This window comes from Chiloscyllium punctatum, chromosome 21 (genome assembly GCF_047496795.1).
Source record: "Chiloscyllium punctatum isolate Juve2018m chromosome 21, sChiPun1.3, whole genome shotgun sequence".
Classification (NCBI taxonomy): domain Eukaryota; kingdom Metazoa; phylum Chordata; class Chondrichthyes; order Orectolobiformes; family Hemiscylliidae; genus Chiloscyllium; species Chiloscyllium punctatum.
The window spans coordinates 34,268,304-34,291,526 of record NC_092759.1 but is presented as its reverse complement, the minus strand read 5'-3'; the positions used below and the strand labels follow the sequence as shown (position 1 = coordinate 34,291,526).

Here is a 23,223-nt window from a genome sequence, read left to right as displayed (position 1 = left end):
TGGGGAGTTCCTAGACTAGGGGGATAGGACAGTGTCGTGGTAGGTAGAGATGAGTTCAGTGGGGCAGGAGCATGTTGAGACAATGGGTCGGCCAGGGTGGTCAGGCTTGTGGATCTTGGGAAGGAGGTGGAACCGGGCAGTGCGGGGTTCCCGGACTGTGAGGTTGGAAGCTGTGGGTGGGAGATTTCCTGAGGCGATAAGGTTCTGCATGGTCTGGGAGATGATGGTTTGGTGATGGGGGTGTGGGGTCATGGTCGAGGGGGCAGGAGGAAGAGGTGTCCTCGAGTTGGCGTTTGGTTCAGCGGTGTAAAGGTTAGTGTGCCAGACTACCACTGCGCCCCCTTTATCTGCTGGCTTGATGGTGAGGTTGGGATTAGAGCAAAAGGATTGGAGGGCTGCGCGTTGTGAGAGTGAGAGGTTTTAGTGGGGGAGGGGGGATGACAGGTTGAGGCGGTTAATGTCCCGGCGGCAGTTGGAAATGAAGAGGTCGAGGGCAGGTAATAGGCCAGCGCGAGGTGTCCAGGTGGATGCAGTGTGTTGGACATGGGCAAAGGGGTCCTCGGAAGGTGGGCCGGAGTCTTGATTGTGAAAGTAAGCTCGGAGGCGGAGGCAACAGAAGAATTGTTCGATGTCACGGCATGTATTAAATTCATTGATGAGTGGACGGAGGGGGATGAAGATGAGTCCTTTGCTAAGATCTGATCGTTCGTCCCCAGTGAGGGGAAGGTCTGGAGGGATGGTGAAAACTCGGCAGGTCTGGGAGCTGGGATCTGGTGTGAGTGTGGAGCTGGGAGTAGGGGCGGAGCCTGTAAATGGAGTGGGGGAAATGGAGGTGGAGTCATGAGCAGGGTTCCACCCCCATTCCCCCCATGCTGACGTCATCATCCTAGGAAAAATACCTCCATTGTCTACCTTTCTAATCCTCTGATCATCTTGTATATCTCTATCAAATCCCCTCTCGCCTTGTTCTTGCCAATGAGAAGAGTTTCAAGTCTCTCAGCCTTTCCTCACAAGACCTTCTCTCCAGACCAGGCAATGTTCTGGTAAATCTCCTCTGCACATTTTCTAATGTTTCCAGATCCTTCCCGAAATATGGGCACCAGAACTGAACACAATATTCCAAGTGTAGCTGCACCAGCATTTTGTATACTTGCAGTATGGTATTTCAATCCCTCCATGAATGAAGCCGAACACACCGTTTACCGCCTTAACAGCGCTATCAACCTGGGTGGCAACTTTCAGGGATCTATGTACATGGACTCAAAGATCCCTCTGCAAACCACACTACCAAGATTTTTTCCATTGACCCAGTATTCAGCCTTCCTGATATTCTTCTCAAAGTGCATCACCTCACATTTAGTTGCATTGAACTCTATATTTGCCACCTCTCAGCCCAATTCTGCAGTTTATCCAAGTCCGCTTGCAACCTGTAACATTCTTCCACATTGTCCACTACTACACTGACTTTAGTGTCATCTGCAAATTTCCTAATCCATTCACCTATACCTGCAGTGGTCCCAAAACAGATCCTGGTGGCACATGACCAGTAACTGGACTCATCACGTTTGCCTCATACGCGAAAGGTCCCCAGTTTGAAACTGGGCAGAAACTGCTTTGTTATTCAACTGCAGAATTTTACATGGACAAGAACGGAGCTTTCTTGCTTGCTTTCCCATCTGCAAACCTGCCTTCGAATTTGCTTGAACAAATCTGCTCTCGTAGTGAGACTTGTTTCTATGCCTCTGCATTTTCTCCAACAGCCTACCATGTGGAACCTTGTCAAAGGCTTTACTTTTGTCCATGTATACCATGTCAAATGCCCTACCCTTATCTACAAGCTTGGTGACCGTCTCAAAAAACTCAGAGGTTTGTGAGACATGACCTGCCCTTGACAAAACCAAGTTGACTATCTGAAATCAAATTGATGTTTGCCAGATGATTTTAAATCTTATAATCCTTTCCTAAACCTTTCCTACAACAGAAGTAAGGCTCACTGGTCTATAATTACCTGGATCATCTCTCCTGACCTTCTTGAACAAGGACACAACATTTGCAATCTTCCACTGCTCTGGTACGAAATCTGCAGACAATGACAACTCAAATATCCAAGCCAAAGGCTATGCTACCTTCTCCCTAGCTTTTCAGAGAATCGTCGGATAAATCCCATCCAGCCCAGAGGACTTGTCTATTTTCACTCCTTCCATCATTGATAACACCTGTTCGTAACTAACCTTGATGATTTCTAGTCTAATATCTCACACCTCATTCTCCTCCTCTACAATATTCTCCTTTTCCTGAGTGAAAACTGATGAGAAATGTTCATTTAGCATCTCTCCGATCTCCACAGGGTCAACACTCACCTTCCCATTCTGTCTGTGATTGGCCCTATTCCTACCCTAATCATCTTTTTATTCCTCACATACCTATAGAAAGCTCTAGGGTTCTCCTTTATTCTATGTGTTAAAGACTGGTCGTGTCCTCTCTTTGCTCTTTTTAACTCTCTCTTTAAATCCTTCTCAGCTGATCTGTAATTCTCCATCTCCTCATCTGAACCATCTTGCCTCATCAACACTTAAAAGCTTCCTTCTTCTTCGTAACAAGAGATGCAGTTTCCACAGTAAACCAAGGTTCCCTTACCTTATCACTTCCTCCTGCCTGACAGGGACATACCTATCAAGGACATGCAATATCTGTTCCTTAAACCAACTCCACATTTCCATTGTCTGAATTCCCTGTATTTTGCTACCCCATTCTGTGCATCTAATTCTTGCCTAATAGCATTATAATTGCCCTTGCCCGATCAATAACTCTTGACCTGTGGCATGTACTAATTCCTTTCCATCACTAAACTAAACTTAACTGAATTATGGTCACTCTCTCCAAAGTGCTCACCTACAACTAAATCAAACACCTAGTCTGGTTCATTACCAAGGACCAGATCCAATGTGGCCTCCCCTCTTGTCGGCCCTTCAACATACTGTGTCAGGAAACCCTCCTGTACACATTAGATAAAAACCGATCCATCCAACGTATTAGATTAATAACATGTCCAGTCAATTTTGGGGAAGTTAAAGTCCCTCATGTTGACCACCCTGTTACTTTCACTCCTATCCAGAATAATTTTGCTAATCCTCTCTTCCACCTCCCTGGAACTCTGCAGAGGCCTATATATAAAATAAATTCCAAGCAGTGTGACCTCTCCTCTTCTGTTTCTAACCTCAGCCCACACTGCCTCAGGAGACTAATCCTCATCAAAAGTTCTCTCAGCCACCGTTATACACTCCTCGACTAACGTGACATGCATGGACCCATTGCAGAGCTTCAAACTCCATGAGGCAGCCATACTCTGTGACAGAGAGACTCAGTCTGGAACCTCCTCTGTCCTTAAGACCTTATGCTCTGTCTGTGCCCCTCCATTTCCCCTTTGCACATTCCCTTTCCAACCCATCCCACTTGCATCACTCCACGAATGGTGCTGTCAAGGGCAGAAGTCTATGGAATACCCTCCCTCACCTTCTCTATCCTCCTTTTAAGATGTATTTTAAAATCATTCTCTTTAATCAATATTTTGATCATCCATGAAGCACCTTGGGAGATTTGCCATTGTAAAAGATTCCATTCAATGCAAATAGTTGTTGTTATTGCTGTACATTCGGAGAAACTGGAATGATGTATTCAAAATTCCAACAAGAAAGTCACTGACAGATGTTGTGTGCAGGCCACCAAATAATAACATCACATTGGGATGGGCAATAAACAAAGAAATAACTATTGCCGGTAAAATGGTACAGCTATTATCATGGGTGATTTTAATCTACATGTAGTTTGGTCGAACCAGCTCAGTCAGGGTAGCCTTGAGTTTATTAAGTGTATCCATGATAGTTTTCTTGAACAGTATGAAATGGAACTGACAAGGGAGCAATCTATCCAGTATCTGGCCCTGTGCAATGAGACAGGAATAATTAATGACCTCAGAGTTAGGGATCCTCTTGAAAGAAGTGATCACTGTATGGTTGAATTTAGAATACATATGGAGAGTGTGAAGATAAAATCTAACACCTGGGTCCTGTGCTTCAAAACAGGGAACTACAATAGAATGAGGGAGAACCTGGATAAAGTAGACTGGAAACAAAGATTTTATGGTGGGACAGTTGATGAGCAGTGGAAGATTTTCAGAGGCACTTTACAAAGTGCTCAGCAATGATATATTTCAGTGAAAAGGAAGGACTGTAAGAAAAGGCATACTCTGTGATGGGTATCTACGGAAAGCAATCAAATTGAAAGAGAAGGCATGCAAAGTGGCCAAAAACAGCCTGAAACTAGAACTGGGAAAACTATAAAGGTCAACAGAAAGCCACAGAAGAGCTATAAAGAAAAGTAAGATAGAACATGAGAAAAAAAACTAGCACAGACTATAAAGACAGAAAACAAAATTTTATATTGAATGAGAAAAGAGTGGCTAAAGTAAATGTTGGTCCTTTGGAAAATGAGAAGGAACATTTAATTATGGGATATCACAGTGGAGGACACTAATATCTTGCCAATAATTAGCAAAGAGACAAAGATAGGTGAGGATTTGGAAACTGTCATTATTACGGAACAGCTAGTGTTGGACTGTTGGAGTTAATTGAGCTAATGACAGAAAAGTCTTCTGACCCTGATGGAATGCATCCCAGGGTACTAAAGGAGATGCCAGGAGAAATAGCAAATGCACTGGCAGTAATTTTCTAAAATTCGCTGGACTCTGTGGCAGTCCCAGCAGATTGGAAAGCAGCAAAAGTGACGGCACGTTTTTAAAAAGGAGGTGGACAAAAGGTGGGGAATTATACACCAGTTAGCTTATTCTCTGTAGTGGGAAAGATGCTTGGGTCTATTATCAAGGAAGAAATAACAGGGAATCTTAATAGCAATTGTCCCATTGGACAACAGAGCGTGGGTTCATGTAGGGCAGGTCATGCTTCACAAATCTTTTGGAATTCTATGAAGACATTTCGAGCAAGGTGGACAACAAGGACCCAGTGGATGCGGTGTACCCAGATTTCCAAAAGGCCTTCAACAAGGTGCTGTGCAAGAGGCTGTTGCATAATATAAAGGTGCATGGTGTTAGGAGTGGAGTATTAGCATGGATAGAAGATTGGTTGACTAACAGGAAGCAAAGTGTGGGGATAAATGAGTACTATTCCGGCTGGCAATCAGTGACTGATAGTGTGCCTCAGGGATCAGTGTTGGGACTGCGATTATTTAGAATTGATACCGATGATTTGGAGTTGGCGACCACATGTAGGGTGTCAAAGTTTGCATCTGACACTAAGATGAGTAGCAGAACAAAGTGTGCGGAGGACTGTGAAACTTTGCAGAGGAACAGAGATACAGTGAGTGAGTGGGCAATGGGCTGGCATTTGGAATATAATGTTCATAAATGTAAAGTCCTACTGTTTGGTTGGAGTAACATTAAAAAAGAGATTATTACTTGAATTTTAAAAAGTTGCATCATTTGCTATGCAGGGGCACCTGAGTAACCTTCTGCATGAAGGTTGGTCACCAGGTACAACAATCAACTCAGAAAGCAAATGGAATTTTGGCCTTCATTGCTGAAGGGATTGTGTTTAAAAGCAGAGGTTATGTTCCAGCTGTATTTGGTGCTGGTGAGGCCACACCTGGAGTACTGCATGCAGTTTCTGTCTCCTTACTTGCTCAAGGATGTACCGGCACTAGAGGGGGTGCAGAGGAGGTTAACTAGGTTGATTCCGGAGTTGAGGGGGTTAGCTTAACAGAGACTGAGTAGATTGGGATTATATTCATTGGAAATCAGAAGAAAGGGAAACATATAAAATAATGAATGGAATGGATAAAACAGAAGTAGAGAGAATGTTTCCACTGGCAGGTGAAGCTCGGACAAGAGAGCATCACCATAAGACTAGAGGCAGCAAATTTAGGACTGAATTGAGAAGAACTTCTTGACCTCTGTGGTATTCATTGCCCAGGGAGGTAGTTGATGCTAGTTCAGTAAACGTTTTTAAAGCTAAGGTAGCTTTTTTTTTAAAAAAAAGAATTAATTAATTAATTAAGGGATATGGTGAGAAGGTTGGTAAATGGTTCTGCGTCCACAAAATGATCAGCCATGATCTTAATGAATGCCAGAGCAAGCTCAAAGGGCAGGACGGCCTTCTCCTGTTCCTAGTTCTTTTGTTGTTATATTTTGCATTCCTCCCACACTCTTGACTTTCAGGTGCTGGTGTTAGATTAGGATGGACAAAATTAAAATTCACAGAACACCAGGTTATAGTCCAACAGGTTTATTTGGAAGGACTAGCTTTGCAGCTTCTTCATCAGGTGGTTGTGTGATTTTTAACTTTGTGTCTCACTCTTGTAACTGATAAACAGCAACAAAAGCCACGAAGCAGTGCGCATGCTCCAGGCAACAATGGGCCCCTGGTAGTTGATGTCAGCGGAAGACCAATGGAAAGGCAGGGTCAGAGCTGGAGGACCTGGCGGGGCATTTGGTCCTCCGACCAATCAGAGTAAAAGAAGGACGGGACGAGACTATACCACGTGATCATCCTTGCGGTGGGCGCGGATGTGCGGGACATGTGGATGGAGAGCTGTTGGTAAGGAAAGAAATAAACAGCAGGAAGTGGGAGGGAAATGGTATTGGTATGGGCTGAGAGGTTTTACAAACATTTGGTGCACATCGGAAAATACAAATTTGAAACATACAGTCCCGTTTTTGCAGTCAACTGGAAAATAACCTCATTGTGTGATCGCTGCCATCTTTATTCGGGGCAAAGATTCACTGGACACGTGCGCAGCCGCCAGCTTTGTTGGGGGCAAAGTTCAGAGGGATGTATGTGCAGCCCTCCCTGGTAGAGATTCAGAGGGCAGGATTTACCCAGAGCACATTCAAGCCTAGAGAAATTGATGTTTTGTTTTTTTGGATTTGTTTCTTCATCCATTTAAATGATTTGGATGTGACTAGAGCCGGTACTGTTCGTAAGTTTGCAGATGATACCAAAATTGGAGGTATTGTGGACAGTGGTAAAAGTTATCTCAGAATACAATGGGATATTGATCAGATGGGCCAATGGGCTGCGGAGTGGCAGATAGGGTTTAATTTAGATAAATGTGAGGTGCTGCATTTTAGAAAAGCAAATCAGAGCAGGACTCACACTGAATTGTAAGGTCTTGGAGAGTCTTGCTGAACAAAGAGACCTTGGAATGCAGGTTCATAGTTCCTTGAAGGTAGAGTCACAGGTAGATAGGACAGTGAAGAAATTGTTTGCGATTCTTCCCTTCGTTGGTCAGAGCATTGAGTGAAGGAGCTGTACAGGACATTGGTTAGGCCACTTTTGGAATATTGTGTGGAATTCTGGTCTCCCTCTTATCAGAAAGAGGCACTGAAACATGGAAGGTTTGAGAATTGATTTTTAAAGGATGTTGCCAGGGTTGGAGGATTTGAGTTGCAGGGAGAGGCATAATAGGCTGGGGCCATTTTCCCTGGAGTGTCATAGGCTGAGGTGTGATGTTGAAGATTTTTATAAAATCGTGAGGGGCATGGATAGCGTAAATAGACAAGGTGTTTACCCTGGGGTGGTGGAACCCAGAACGAGAGGATATAGGTTTAGGGTGAGAGGGGAAAATTCAAAAGGAGCCTAAAGGTCAACCAAAATTGTAACATTTAAAAGGCATTTGAATAGGAAGGGTTCAGAGGGATGTCAGTCAAGTGCTGGCAAATGGGAATAGTTTAGGTTAGAATATCTGGTTTGCATAGATGGCTTGGACTGAAGAGTCTGTTTTTGTGCTAGACATCTCTGACTGTGGGATCATAAAAGTGAACACTGCTCTGATTCACCTCTGGGCTCCTTGATGTCCACTTGTTCGTTATCCAGCTTCCTCAGTCTCACATGAGTGTATTTTTGCCACGTTTAGTATTTTACTACTACGTTTACAGACCTTTTTGTAAATGGATTGTCCACTGCTGCCTGACTCCTGACCGTATGCTGCTCCATTATCAGGATTTTTTTTACACAATATCTCTGACAGTCAAGAATTCTTGTTTTCCAATAGTGAGTGGATTTTTCTTCCATTTCTGACAGTCAAATTCTGCACCATTTTCAATCCATATAATTCATATTGCACTCCCTGAAACATCACGTGTATTTTCTCCTTCCACAGATACCAGTGATCATTGCCAAAGCCCTGTTGCCTGTGGAGAGGGTGATGTTTGACTTCCTTGTACAGCTGCAGTTGGTATGGTGAAGGTGCTCCCACAATGTGGTTGGGCAAGAGACATTACAGATTATTCACTCAGCGATAGTGAAAAGTAGAAGATATCTGTACAACTCAACATGTTTTTAATTTCACAAAAATATTGAGAACTTTTGACATAAGGCCACAGCTGGAGAATATTATGTCCAGTGACCAAAACCATTGCCAAATAAGCAATTTTTCAGGAATGCCTTAAAGGAAGAAAGCAGATCTGAGAGGGTGGGAATTCCAGACCACGTTGCCTTGGAATCTTTCGAAACAGTCACACAGCTGAACTCAAAAATAAACACATCATTGGGAGTCTAAACTAAGTTATTGAGATATGAAAGGGTGTGTGGTGCAGGAAGATAGGAATGATTACAGCCAGGAATTAAGTCAATGGTGTGAAAGTAAATTGTTGTTGCTTATAAATGGGAGCCTTTTGATGGATCAGCAAGTTCTGGTACAAGTGAGGACTTGGGCGGTAGAGTTTTCAATATTCTGGAGATTATAGGGAGGGTGATTGTGGGATGCTGGCCAGGAGTGGGTTTAGATAATGAAATCTAGAGTTAACAAAATAAATGAATGAGAGCTTCAGTAAATGAGCTGAGACTGTGGTGAGGTCCGGTGATATCACTGAAGTCGAAATAGTGGTCATGGAGTGGGACTGGGCTATCACCCTCACCTCCCCATTTGGAATTCAGCTGTTTGTCAGTTTGTGAATCCAGTCTGTAACAAGATCAGGAACTGAGTGGTCCTGGCAGAACCCAAACTGGGTCTCACAGAAGGTTATTGCTGAGCAGCTGCATGACAGCACTGTTGATGACACCTTCCATCACTTCACTGCTGAGTGAATGTCGACTGATGGAGGGAAATTGGATGCGTTGGCTCTGTCCTGCGTTTTTGTGTTGAACATCCCTGGGAAACGTTCCACACTGTTAGTAGGTGCCAGTGCTGGACTTGTCTTGGTGGGCAGCAATTTCTGGAGCACAGCCATCAGTATTATTGCCACAATTTTGGTAGGGCTGACTGCCTTTACACTACTTCTCCATTTCTTGATCTGATTTGAAATAAGTTTTCAACCAAGTTGATTCACGTCTCTGATGTCAGGGACCAATGTAGAAGGCTCATTCACTTGGCACTGCTGGCTGAAGATTGCTGCAAATGCTGTTTTCTTGTCTGTTGCATGGATGTGTGAGACCCCTCCATCAGTAAGGGTGGGTATATCTGTGATGCTTCCTGCAGTGAGTTGTTTAATTGTCCATCACCATTCCTGACTAGGTGTGGCAGAACTGCAGAGCTCCGATCTGATCCATGAGTTGTTGGATCACATAGTTCTATTTGGTGTTGCTTACGCTGTTTGGCATGCAGGTTGGGTAGCTTCACCAGGTTGTCACCACATTTTTAGTTATGCCTGGTATTGCTCCTGGCATGCCCTGCGGAACTCTCCATTGAACTAGGGTTGATCCCCTGCCTTGATGTTAATGGTTGAGTGGGGAATATACCAGGCCATGAGATTTCAGATTGGGCTGGAGTACAGTTCTGCTGCTGTTGTTGGCCCACAGTGAGACAGAAGGGTCAAGAGGGCTGATTGCGTTGTATTTTCCAGTGCATTGGTAGATGTAATGTGATCCATCCAGTTTCATTCCTTTGTTGAGACTGGACAGTCATTAATACAATGAGTGATTTGATGGGCCACTGTCAGGAATGCAACTTTAAAAAAAAAGGTTTTGTGATTTACACATGAAAAAAGTGAAACTATCATGGTATTCGAACAGATGAAAGACTCAACAGACAATCAAGGTATTTTTCAATTGATAATTTCAGTTACATCACACTAAATTTTTGCTATAAATTCTGTGCCTTAGAATTGTGCCCTCCACAATCACCTGATGAAGGAGCGGTGCTCTGAAAGCTAGTGTGCTTCCAATTAAACCTGTTGGACTATAACCAGGTGTTGTGTGATTATTAACTGAGAATATGACCGCACTACTAACAGGGCAGCATGTAAACAGGCTCAGTACAGTTAATCAATATATTCGGAAGGATTTCCTCCAAGTTTGATGACGCAATATTCACCAAAACCGTCAACTTCAACACGCAATGTTGCTCTTAACAAAAACTTCAGGCTGACACAAAGCTCCCCACCCCACTGCAATGTGGTAACTGGGCCCGGCCTCGGAATTGCAACTGGGACATTTGTGGACTGTGATCTCAAAGGAAGGGAGCAAACACAATTCTGACAGATTAGTTCTCAAAGATGAGTAGCAAGTTTGAGACAAGGCAGGTGGTATGCCGCCTTGCACTTAGCTTAATTGTATTTCTTATTTACAGTTGTGTTTTGCAAAGTATGAAGAACTATGTGTTTGTTTTCCATGGTTGGAGAGTTTTATCCGAGTTGATCGCAGTTGCTGCCTCTCGCTCCCCAAGTCAAATCATAGATCTATAACAAAACAATAAACTGCAGGTGCTGGAGATCTGAATCCCAGAAACAAAGTGCTGGAGAAACTCAGCAGTTCTGAGGGCATCGGTGAAGAGAAAAATAATGTTACATTTCAATTTCAGTGACTCTTCGTCTGAACGGACAAATGGTCATGAGACTTGGAGCTTCCAATATTTTATTACCCTCAGAGATGCTGCTGGACCTGCAGTTCTCCAGCACTGTGCTTTCTCTAGTGAACTTTATTTACAAAACCGATCAGAAAAATACTAATCTCCAAAAGTGAAAGGTTCATTGCAAACGTGAGCATAGTTTCCACACTTGAGTTACACAAGTACGTCTCGGTTTAAAAACAAGATTTAACTCTCAATAATATTCCATCTCAAAATTAGCCAAGTTACACCAGTAATAAAGCTCATCCACCCAATGAGGCACTTCAGCACAACATCCTGCAGTGTTACACACAGCCACCTTTACCAGAGAATGATCACATGGCACAAAATTGAAGGACAAGAGCATGTCTCTTTAAAGGAACTGAAGTCAAACTCAGTTTTTGGAAGGATTTTTAATAAACCTGATTGAACATTTAAATCTCAGAGCATAATCTTTGTTTCTTTAAACAAGGTGTGTGGGAAACATCCCACATCTTGCTAAAGGTTCAGTTCAGTCTGATACATAGAGCCAAAGGTCAAGCAAACATCACACTTTCCATTCACTTCTACAAAGGGCTGACACCACATTTCTTCAGGATTTAAAGTATTTTACAAATTGTTTGTAAAATCATTTGTCACGTTAAAGAACTGAACAATAAATGTCATTGTATGCAATAAGAGTGAAGCCTGTGACAGCAGATTTAGCTTTGGAGGGCAGTTTATGTGCTTTCTAAATTCTGGGAGCACTTTGGGAGACTGCTCCCAGATGGTGAGAGTGAGCATATCTGGAATGCACTGTTTAGATTTTGGAATCCTTGGGAAAGAATCTGTGGTTTCACTAATACTTGGCTTGTGTTGTTGGTGTACAGTAAGCAATTCATAAAGTTACTTATGTATTGTTGTTGACGACCTGAATGGTATTCAAATCTGCCAGGTTGCCTTCAATAGTGTGAATGCATCTATTGTAAATATTTGGAATATTCCAGAATTGCCCAGTGCTTGGCAAATTCAGGGGGGACAAAAAAATCACATTGAGTAATTTGAAATTAAGAATCCAAGAGGATGTAACCACTGAAGTATTCAATTCAAATAGTTAAATGGAGTGCTCACATTTAAAATACCTGTTATCCATAGGAATGGATGGACTGACAGAATTGGGACCAAATTCCTGGCTGGGGAGTGTGAAATGTGCTTTGATAAAGTCACCTGCATTTACCAACAATAATTTGGCAAGCTCGGAAATTTAAAAAACAATTCGAGCTTCATTGCTGCTCCAGTCGGGTCACAAGCTCTGTGAAAAAATAACAATGTTCAGGTTTATTGCATACACTCTGAAACACGTGTTCCTTCTGCAGATCCTGCAAGTTTCCCCAATGAGCATAGTCCATCGAAATGATGTTGCTAACTTTGGCCAACTCATTTCTTTCCGAGCCTCTATAACCTGAAGACTGACCAGAAGCAATTACTCCACATATGTGGGAACATTACCGACGAGGATTTTTTTCTTTCAGAATTGACTTCCATATATTCAAAGTCCAGAAAAAATAAAAAGCTTGTTACCTTTTATAGAGGAATGATTCAGTGGGAGTAAAACGCTAACCTTTTCTTGCTTAATAATCAAGCTACCTAAATTTTAAAAATGAACACTTCTTAATAGTTCGCAAGATCCTAATGAAATATTTTATGTGAAACAAATCACATGAAACATAGTTATTCAGATAACAAAACAAGTTTGTTCATTGAAGAACCCAGAGGAAAAGGTCATGAAACAATGTGAGTTTGATATACCTTGTTAGAAACGAAAATCGCTTCTTAATAATCGCTCGAGACAAATTCAGGAAAACAAAGGTTTATTTACAAGTCTGTAGAGTTGGGCACCCTTCTGAGAAAAAGGCGCGCCGAGGCTTACAAAGTTTCTCATTATATACAGCACAAGTCCCTCCCCTCCTTGGCTCTAACGAGCCACGAGGTTCACATTGTTAAACCGTCATTATTCTCCATTTTGCACCCTTATCACAAAGTCTGCAACAAATGTCTCCAGAGTTGTTGTTTTTTTTACCTGTAGTCTTATCAGTCAAAGACTTATTCTTCTCTGTCTGTGCTAGCGGTCTTATCAATCTGTAGCAGATGTCTCTCGAGTTGTTTTTCTATCCTGCAGTCTTATCAGTCAAGGACTCATTCTTCCCTGTCTGTGTTAATGGTTTCATCAATCAAGGACTTGTTTTTACTCTGCTCACAAAATGTCAGCATTTGCACAATTTAAATTATCCTACTTTTGAGTATACAAAATGTTTTAGAAAAGAAGCAAAAGCCTTGTCTTTTATTATATAGCAGCCTGTTGGGTCAGGCACATCTTAATTGTTTGAACCGAAATTGCCTCTCACAATTCCACCCTTTCTCTTTTTAAGATAAGCCTCCCCTCCTCAAGGGCACAGGAAATCCTTGGTCTTTCGCAGCAACAGCACCTTAAGTTCCTGCGTCCAATGTTGTGGAACCGCCACTGCCTGGAGTTGGGAAATATTTTTCTGAATTAAAAACTGAATATAGGGGGATAGGCAGGGTAATATGAGGAGAAGCATCACGCCCCCCCCCCGCAACCACCAGCAACGCCGTGCGCCACCAACTACCACCCAGGAGACCATCCCACCATCCGATGCCACTAAGAGGACGCCAAGATTGTACTGGCACATGGGCCAATTTCCGAATTTCATCGGATATTTTCAAAACCGCTTTACCATTATCGTCAATTTCTAGACAGCAGTTAGTCAGGTTAAATTTCCCGCACACACCCCCCTCCGAGGCCAACAGATAATCCAAGGCAAGTCGGTTTTGATATATAGCAGCCCTCATCTGATCCTGCTGCTTAGCCAGCAACTCCAGGGCCAGGGCAGTCCGGTTAGTAATAACCTCTACGACTGCTTGGAGCCTGATAATTCGATTTAACATATAGATAGGAGTACGGTATCCCCATGATCCGTCCTGAGCCCATGTAGCTGGCCCGTAGTATTCAATAATCCGGGCCGGTGGCCACTCATCCCCCCAATCACCGACTTGGATATCCCTTGGCGACCTACGGAGGGAGTCAAAGAGTTTAATTCCCAAATCGTCGCCTTCCTCCCAGGGTAATAGGAAGAACGCAGGTCGTATTAGACCCAGGAAGCATACCCCAGCCCATCCCATGGGCAGTTTGGAGTATGCCTGATTACCGCATATCCAAAATAGGCCATCTGGAGCAGGCCCTCCCTGCCTGACAACGTCATCCCACAGCTCCTTTACCCCAGGGACGCCCTCATAAGGACCAGGACCACTGCAATTCCAGTAATCAGCCCCCAGCTCATCAGAGGAGGAATCAATACGTAATGGAATGCAATTTCCATGACCTCGGTTTGCAATGTACCAAGTAATATCCTCAGGCCACCATACTCGCGTGGTCGCGTCCAATACATTCTGACAGGGACTAATCCCTACCTCCACGGTCCCCTTGCCTTCAACACAGAACTGGCCCTCAGGGCTGTTTGTCAGTCTCCACCCCTGGCTTTTCCTTTCATTGACATGAGTCCAAGTGGTTTGCAGCAATTCCCATATGTCTAAGCTTTGACCAGTCCACGGCCATTGTTCCGACATATGCGGCCCCCCACAAACCCAGCAATTGCTAACATTTAAAACAGTGACTATTCTAGAGGTGAGATCAATAAACAGGTTTTGTGTAACATCAGGGAGTTCAATCTTTTGTTCTACCTCTTTGTATACAGATGGCACTTTAGAGAGCACGACCGTTCCCTGACGGTCTTGCTCTTTCCCCACCCCCCGATCAGTGTTCTGTATCTTGGCCTCCTTGACTCTGTCAACCTGCTCCCTGAGCAATACGGAGGATAGGCCCCACCTCCCAGTTTTGTTAATACACACCCAGCGGTCATTTATAGGGCATCCACGGATTTTGCCACCGTATCCTTTATTATACACCTGATAATAGGGTCTTCCACCCTCCCAACATTCGTGTCGTGCACTCACATCGTAACACCAATCGTCCACATGGGAGTGAGACACAAATGATCCCGAGTAGATTCGAATCCCGAGCCTTACTGTAGTCCGACATTTGTCACATTTCCCCTCGCCCTCCCCCACATACAGGAGTAAACTGATCAATATCCCCACCAATACAGTCCAAGTAGAGTTCATTTTCGCTGTCTTTTCAGTTTTATCACCAACGGCTTGTCCCCTGGCTCGCATGTCCAAGTGCTTTCTCCTTCAGGCGGAACAGGTCCCTTTATCCTTGATGCGTGGACCCACCATTTTTCTTTCGTCCGAACAGCTGCTTCAGTTGTTAACAGAACCAGGAACGGTCCTTCCCACCGCGGCTGGAGCTTTTCGGCCTTCCAGGTCTTAACAAGTACCCAATCTCCGGGCTCCACCTTATGCAGGAGGAAGTCGAGCGGCGGAGTCTGAGCCAGGAGACCTTTCCTCTGGAGTTCTGCAAAAGAACGGGATAAGGCCACTAAATAGTTTCTGACAAATACATCTCCCCCTTGTAGAGTGGGACATCCGTCAACCTTACTCCAATATGGTAATCTGAACAGCATTTCATAGGGGGAAACCCCGACATCCCGGCGAGGTGCCGTACGTATCCTCAATAGGGCAATGGGCAGGCACTTCGGCCAAGGTGACTTAGTTTCTAACACCAGCTTAGTCAATTGGGTCTTGAGCGTGCCATTCATTCTCTCAACCCGACCCGAACTCTGAGGATGCCAGGGTGCATGGAATTTCCATTGGATACCCAGGGCAGTACAGATCAAATGGTGTAGCTTAGAAATAAAATGTGTCCCAAAGTCGGAGTCGATAGATTCCATTATGTCATATCTCGGGATTATGTTCTCTAACAACAGTCGGGCCACGGTTGGTGCATCGTCATTGGCAGTTGGGAAAGCCTCTACCCAGTGAGTGTAATGGTCTACTATTACTAGCAGATATTTCCATCTCTGTACTGGGGGTAATTCTGTAAAGTCGACTTGGATCCTCTGGAATGGCCTAATTGCGAGGGGCTGACCACCGGCTGGCATAGAATGCATGGCTTTCTGGTTAATACGCCGGCAAGTGGGGCATCCGACTACCTCTTGTTGGGTTAATGTGCATATCCCCCTGCATACATAGTCTCTCAGGAACGTGTCACACATGGCTTGCACCCCCCAGTGGGTCTGATGGTGTAATCGGTGCAGAATACCCCGGGTGATCTGTTTGTTCAGTACTTGTCTCCCATCAGGAACCGTCCACTTCCCGTTAGTATCTAGCCGGGCACCCAATTGATCCATTTTATCAATCTCCCCCTGGGTGAAGACGGGTTGTTTAGCGAGCCCTTCCCTCAACGGTATTATTGTTAAAAATTGGACGGATTTTTCGACCGCTGCCCGCTTGGCTTCCTCATCTGCCAGCCGGTTTCCCACCGCTTCTGGTGTCGACCCCTTCTGGTGACCGGGTACATAGACTACTGCGAGTTCCGTAGGTAACGCCAGGGCCTCTAACGTTAGGCTGATCATTTGTTCGTGAGCCAATTCTTTTCCCCGGGAAGTTATCAATCCTCGCTCTTTCCAGATTTTTCCGAAAGTATGAACGATTCCGTATGCATACTTTGAGTCAGTATATATGGTCCCCACTTTCCCTTCCAACAACTTCAGGGCCCTCTGGAGGGCGTACAACTCACAGGATTGGGCTGACCACTTCCCGGGCAGTCGTCCGGACTCAATCGTCCGTTTTGTTGCGCCATCTACGACAGCATAGCCACTGTACCGGATCCCACTGACGCACCGGGAGGATCCGTCGATGTACAGTTCCTGTCCCTCACCCAGCGGGGCCTCTTGCAGGTCTGCAGGGCTACAAATTCCACACAATCATGCTCCTGTCCTCCATCTGTAGGACGTCCGTACAGAAACTGGGCAGGGTTGCAACTGAGATCTTTTGCAAAAGTAAGATCGTCTCCGGTCATCAAAATTGTCTCATACTTGACGATACGAGAGTCTGTTAACCAGCGGTGAGCCTTCTGATCCAGTATGGTGCTAACTGAATGTGGGGAGTATACTATGATTCTTCCTCCAAAGGTAAGTTTCCGGGCCTCTTCTACTAACATTGCCGTAGCTGCCATTGCCTGTATACAGGTCGGCCATCCACAGGACACAGGGTCTAACATTTTTGACAAAAATGCAACCGGCTGACGCTTCCCTGCACGCAGCTGGGCAAGCACACCCTGGGCAATTCCGCCGGCACTATTGACATATAAGTGGAACGGTTCCTTCAGGGTGGGTAAGGCCAATACCGGAGCTCGGATCAGTTTATTTTTAATAATATTAAATCGCTGCTCCTCTTCATCTGACCAGTCCACCTGTGGTCCTTCTTGTCCGAGTTTGTCGTACAAAAATTTTACTAGAGTGGTGTAACTTTCAATCCATATCCGGCAATACCCCACCAGCCCCAGGAATTGTCTGATCTCCTTCTTGGTCCTGGGTATTGGCATACCCGTAATCCCCGATATTCGTTCCGGCGTGATACGGCGATGCCCCTTACTGACTCGATGGCCCAGATATCTTACCTCTTGCTCCACAAACTGGAGTTTCGTCCTGGAGACACGTAGGCCCTGTTTCCCCAGGAAGTTCAGCAGGGCAACGGTGTCTGCTCATACTTCCTCCTCTCTTAGTCCTGAGAGTAAGAGATCATCGACATATTGGAGCAATTGATTCCCCGCGTTACACTGAAATCCTCCTAAGATCTGCTCCAGTATTTGTCCAAACAAGTTGGGTGACTCCGTGAATCCCTGCGGCAAGACCATCCATCTTAACTGTCGCTTTCGTCCTGTGAAGGGATTCTCCCATTCAAATGCGAAAAGGTTCCGACTTTCTTCGTCAAGGGGGCAACTCCAGAAGGCATCCTTCAGATCTATTACGCTGAACCATTCATGTTCGGGGGGAATTTTACTCATTAACGTGTAGGGATTGGGTACCACCGGGTATCTAGCCTGCACTACTTCATTCAACCCCCGCAAGTCTTGTACCAACCTATACGTCCCATCCGGCTTCCTCACAGGAAGTATTGGAGTATTGAAAGGGGACATACATTCCTCCAGCAGTCCATCTGTGATTAATCTTTCTATCACAGGTTGTAACCCTTCCCGTCCTTCCATAGCAATCGGGTACTGTTTCCTTCTTACCGGGCCTTTTCCTGGTAACATGATGATTTGGAGAGGTTTGATGTTTAGACCCCCTCTGTTCCCCTCTCGGTACCATACGTCCGGGTCTATTTGTTGATCATCTTCTTCGGTGAGGGTGAACAACCTTACCACCATTTCCCCGTTACTTGGTACCGTTCCAATCCCTAGTTTGACCTGCAAGTCTCTTCCTAACAAATTAAACCCCGCCGATGGCAGTAGAAGGAGGTCTCGTTTAGTAGTTCTGTTTTCATACCCAATTTCCACGTCCTCCACTACTGGGACTTGCAATTTCTGTTCTCCAATTCCAGATACTCCCATAACTGTTCCTCCTGCTCGGGCGCCGGGGGGTATTTGGATTATACTTGATCTTTCGGCTCCCGAGTCCACCATAAATGTGATCTCCGACTGTTGGGGCCCTACTTTCAAGTTTACCAGGGGTTCCTGTCGATAGTCCTTTTGCCCCAAGGGTAGGAACCCCCGACCTCCCTAATCTTCCTCCATCAGGGCGTACGACCGCACCTCCCGCTTGTAGCGGGGGCACTCTCGCTTAAAATGTCCCTTTTCATTACAGTAGTAACATCTGAGTATCCTCCTCGTTTCCCTGTCGCGGTCTCGTGTTCCTCCACTCTTCCTTTGTTCCGGCCATGGTCCTCTTTTCCGCTGCTCTTGCCACGACTCTCCCCTTTCCTGTTGCTGCCACGGCTCTCCCTTTTCCCTTCTTCCAGCTGTCACTTATTGCACCGTCTGCATCATTATCTTTGTCGCCTTCTTTTACTTCTCATCGTCCCTTCTCACAAACACCTTTTGCGCCTCCCGTAGTAGTTCACTTAGAGGTTTACTATCCCAATCATCCATTTTCTCTAACTTCTTTCGTATGTCCGGCCAGGCTTTTGATACAAACTCTACCCGTATGAGTTGTTGTCCCACATCCGTCTCAGGGTCCACCCCAGCGAACTGCTGCAAGTTCTTCCTAATTCTGTCTAGGAAGTCCGTAGGGGTTTCCTCCGGGTTTTGATGATTAACAAAAGCCTTGGTAAAATTGTGCCCCTTCGGGGCTGCCTGCCTTATTCCTTTTATCCAATATTCCCGCATGTCTCTCATGTTGCGCCGTCCTTCTTCCGTTTTCTTATCCCACTCGGGGTCGGTGAGGGGAAACTTCTGCTCCCCTCCTTCTCCCCCCTCTCTCTCCCAGATCAAGAGTGCAGCTTGTCGTATCATCTGTCACTCCTGGCTAGAGAACAATGTTTTCATGATGGAACACATCTCTTCCCACGTGTAAGTATTCGGACCCAGGAACTGATCCAATTGTTCAGCTAGGCCCATGGGGTCCTCTAGTAGACCCTTCATCTCCCTCCTGAAATTCCGTACTTCAGTACTCGTCAAGGGAACGTTCACATATCCCATCCCTCCTTCCTCGCCCCCCATGGGCACTTCCCGGAGTGGATTCATTCTTGCATTCGAGACAGGGTTTTGTCTGTGACTCCTTCCAGCTTGAGATCTAGTCTGTACCCCTGAGGCAGCCTGTGATTCCTCCCCGTTTTCTTCCCCTTCCCCTGACTCGTCGTCACCCGAAGGAACATTTTGTGGGGCAGACGGGGTCACGTAGGGCGGCGGTAAGTGATCTAAAGGTTCCCATTCTTTCTGCCCTTTCGAGTCTTCATTAGTTACCTTCATTTTGCAAGATATTGTGACCGGTAGCCAACAAAGGGCATAATCACTTTCTTCCAGAATAACATTAGGTTTCGAATTGACATATAAAATGAGAGCTTGCCAGACCTAGTCTTCATCAGTACCGAATCTAGGCCACCACACTGAGTCGCCCTGAATAGGTTTCTGGGACCACTTTTGACAGTATTTTACCATCTTCCTTCTAGATTTTCCTTTTCTCCTACCCTGATTCCAATTATTTAACATTCTTCCTAACGGACTATCGTCAGGTACCCCGAGGTATATGTCATTGTCCCTGTTCAAGCCTACCCTTCCCTTATTTGCCTTGGATCCCTTATTTCCCATTGCCAAGGACTTCGTTTTTCTCGTATTATCCCGTGATAATCTATCACAATTTAGCCAATTCCCGGACCTTCAGTCCCGTGATCGCCCAGGTTCCTTTGCAGGCACCCCCGGTCTTTGGATTCCTATGTCCTACGTCTCTGTGACACAGATCACAGGCACCCCATAGGTACACGTTCCTCCTCAAACACGGTCTCTGCAAAATCCCTCACAGGCGAGCCCTGGCCTCTAGATTCCTGAGTCCCACGTCACTGTAGAAAAATCCACAGGCACCCCGTAGGTCCCCAGGCCTCCGGAAACACGGTCCCCGCAAGTTTTTTTCTTACCTGGGTTCGGTGCACCGAAATTACTCGATCGTTAACCGTCCACACTGCCTCGGCCACACCCCTCCTTTGTTTTCCTGAGCCTCCCGGATATCACTCGCTCAAGCCGCGCGGGGCGACAAGCAAGGAATCAGGGACTGCCGAACTCGGCAGGGTGCACCTTCTCCGATGTCCTTCCTCAGCTCCCCTCGCGGCCGGAGTGTTGATCGGACGAGCCCCCAAGTTTGTTAGAAACGAAAATCACTTCTTAATAATCGCTCTAGACAAATTCAGGAAAACAAAGGTTTATTTACAAGTCTGCAGAGTTGGGCACCCTTCTGAGAAAAAGGCGCGCCGAGGCTTACAAAGTTTCTTATTATATACAGCACAAGTCCCTCCCCTCCTTGGCTCTAACGAGCCACGAGGTTCACATTCTTAAACCGTCATTATTCTCCATTTTGCACCCTTATCACAAAGTCTGCAACAAATGTCTCCAGAGTTGTTGTTTTTTTTACCCTGTAGTCTTATCAGTCAAAGACTTATTCTTCTCTGTCTGTGCTAGCGGTCTTATCAATCTGTAGCAGATGTCTCTCGAGTTGTTTTTCTATCCTGCAGTCTTATCAGTCAAGGACTCATTCTTCCCTGTCTGTGTTAATGGTTTCATCAATCAAGGACTTGTTTTTACTCTGCTCACAAAATGTCAGCATTTGCACAATTTAAATTATCCTACGTTTGAGTATACAAAATGTTTTAGAAAAGAAGCAAAAGCCTTGTCTTTTATTATATAGCAGCCTGTTGGGTCAGGCACATCTTAATTGTTTGAACCGAAATTGCATCTCACATACCTCAATCATCATTTCACGTGCATTCTCTGAATAAATTCTCCTTTTCCTCCTCGAAGTATTCAACTTCTTGAATAATTGAGAGAATGAAGTCACAGTTGTACAACACAAAATCAGACCCTTCAGTCCAACTTGCCCATGCTGACCAGATATCCAAAATTGATCTAGTCCCATTTGCCAGCATTTGTTCCATATCCATCTTTAACCCTTTCTACTGATTCAGTTTATTTTACTTTATCAGCACTTGAAATACTGACATTTTCTTTCTCCCGACATTGATTAAAGAAGTTATAAGTTCATTCATCCAAGTTAATTTTGTAATCTTTCACAAAGAAAAAAGTGAGAACAACATATCGCTCAGTGCATAACAAAATACTGCAGCTGTGCGATATCTGGGAACACTGTAAAGGTGAGGCACTGATACTGCACAAGTTTGTCAGCATGGTTTCAATTACTGACAATAATTTAGTCATGACTTAGCCTTCCCATACTTAAGGTAAATGTGAGATATCTGAATTTCATGAATTGGTTCCTATTGCACTTTGATCAATAAAAATTATTCTTGGTTTAAACTTCTCAAAAGAGAAAGTGACGACCAAAGAAGCTGGATATCAGAGTCGAAAAGTGTCATGCTGGAAAAGCACAAGTCAGGCAGCATCCAAGAAGCAGGAGCGTTGATGTTTCAGGCGTAAGCCCTTCATCAGGAATCACAGGCTTCAGAAAAATAACTGGTATAGAATTATGCCAATACATTTGTAGAAGGGTCAGATTAGAGACTAAGTTCAGATTTGGTACCATTCAGTGCAACATTTCAGTATGATATTTACATATGTACCTAAAAGAGAAGTTGTCTAAAATTACAAGCTGTAGGATGTATATAGGATTAAACCTGGAAATAAAGCTGGTGACCCAGAATGGCCAAGTGAAGTCCCATCAGTATCGCCTTGGGCAGTGTCAAGTAAGAATTTGATAGCAGAGTTGCCACTTTGGTGTAACGTGCAGTCTGGCCAAAATGCAGCAAAAATCTGTTCAATTTTATCTGCAAACTATTGAATGCAAAATCCTCCTTGCACAATAATGAGGCAGCATTTTGGGATGTCATTTTTAAAATATATTATTTTCAAAGTTACTCATAATTAAGAGTGATCACTTGGTGCTGTCTGCATAACACAGTACGAAAAGGAATTAATAGAAAAAACATTATAACCCAAATTCAGAGTCACTAATTCATTGATATTGCATGGGTCCAGCATTTAGAAGTAATCAATTTTTAAAAATAAATACAGATACATTTACTAAGTATATTGGAGTACAGTCAAGTTTCTTACTGAACAGTGACAGGATTGGACAGAGTCCACATGGATTTAAGAGAGGTGAATCATACTTAGCAAATCTACTGAAAGAATCTACAGAGGTCAAATATTCAAGTAAGAAATTGCAGGATATTTAGAAAAGCTTATTATTAAACATGGTAGACTGGGTTTTGTGAAAGCGAAACTATATTTGACAGATTTGCGACAGTTCATTGAGGAGATAACAAGCAGGGTGATAAAGGGCAATCCAATGATGTTCTGTATTAGGATTTTAAAAATGCAAATGATAATGTGCTACATAAAAGTTAATTGCACAATTTAGGAGCTCATGGTATCGGCGAAATGTATTAGCATGGACTGAGGATTGGTTAACCACACTGGCTGTTGCTGAGTCCTCACTTGCAGTGCTGTATACAGTGTTAGCTCCCATATTTAATAAAGGATAAACTAACATCGGAGACCATTCAAAAAAGATTTACTTAGCTGCTTTGAGGACAAAAGGGTTGACCTATCAAGAATAGATAAGCAGGGGTGATCTAATGGAAACAAGATTCTGAGGAGCTTGACAGAGTAGATGTTGACTAGATCTTCTAGCACCAGTGATGTCTCAAACCAGGGGACATTACATAAGGGAACATTCATTTTAGAAAAAGTAAAGAATTTTTTTCTCTCAGTGAATGGCTCGAATTTTCTCCCCCAAACAATTGTGAAAGTTAAATGTGGGAGGG

General features: G+C 44.4%; 1 protein-coding gene across 1 annotated transcript; it reads right to left on the bottom strand.

Moving 5' to 3' along the window:
- Nucleotides 1-13,302: 13,302 nt before the first annotated feature.
- LOC140492489 (endogenous retrovirus group 3 member 1 Env polyprotein-like) lies at nucleotides 13,303-21,038 on the bottom strand. The gene is made up of 2 exons (XM_072591378.1): nucleotides 20,365-21,038; nucleotides 13,303-15,307 (listed from the first exon to the last, which is right to left on the bottom strand). Exon 2 carries the CDS (start codon nucleotides 15,064-15,066, stop codon nucleotides 13,303-13,305), a length of 1,764 nt encoding a protein of 587 aa, XP_072447479.1. The 5' UTR covers nucleotides 15,067-15,307; nucleotides 20,365-21,038.
- Between the last annotated feature and the right edge of the window lie 2,185 nt (nucleotides 21,039-23,223).

Excerpts from the sequence above, each read along its gene's own strand:
- LOC140492489 (XM_072591378.1), bottom strand. The coding sequence starts at position 15,066 with ATGCGAGCCAGGGGACAAGCCGTTGGTGATAAAACTGAAAAGACAGCG.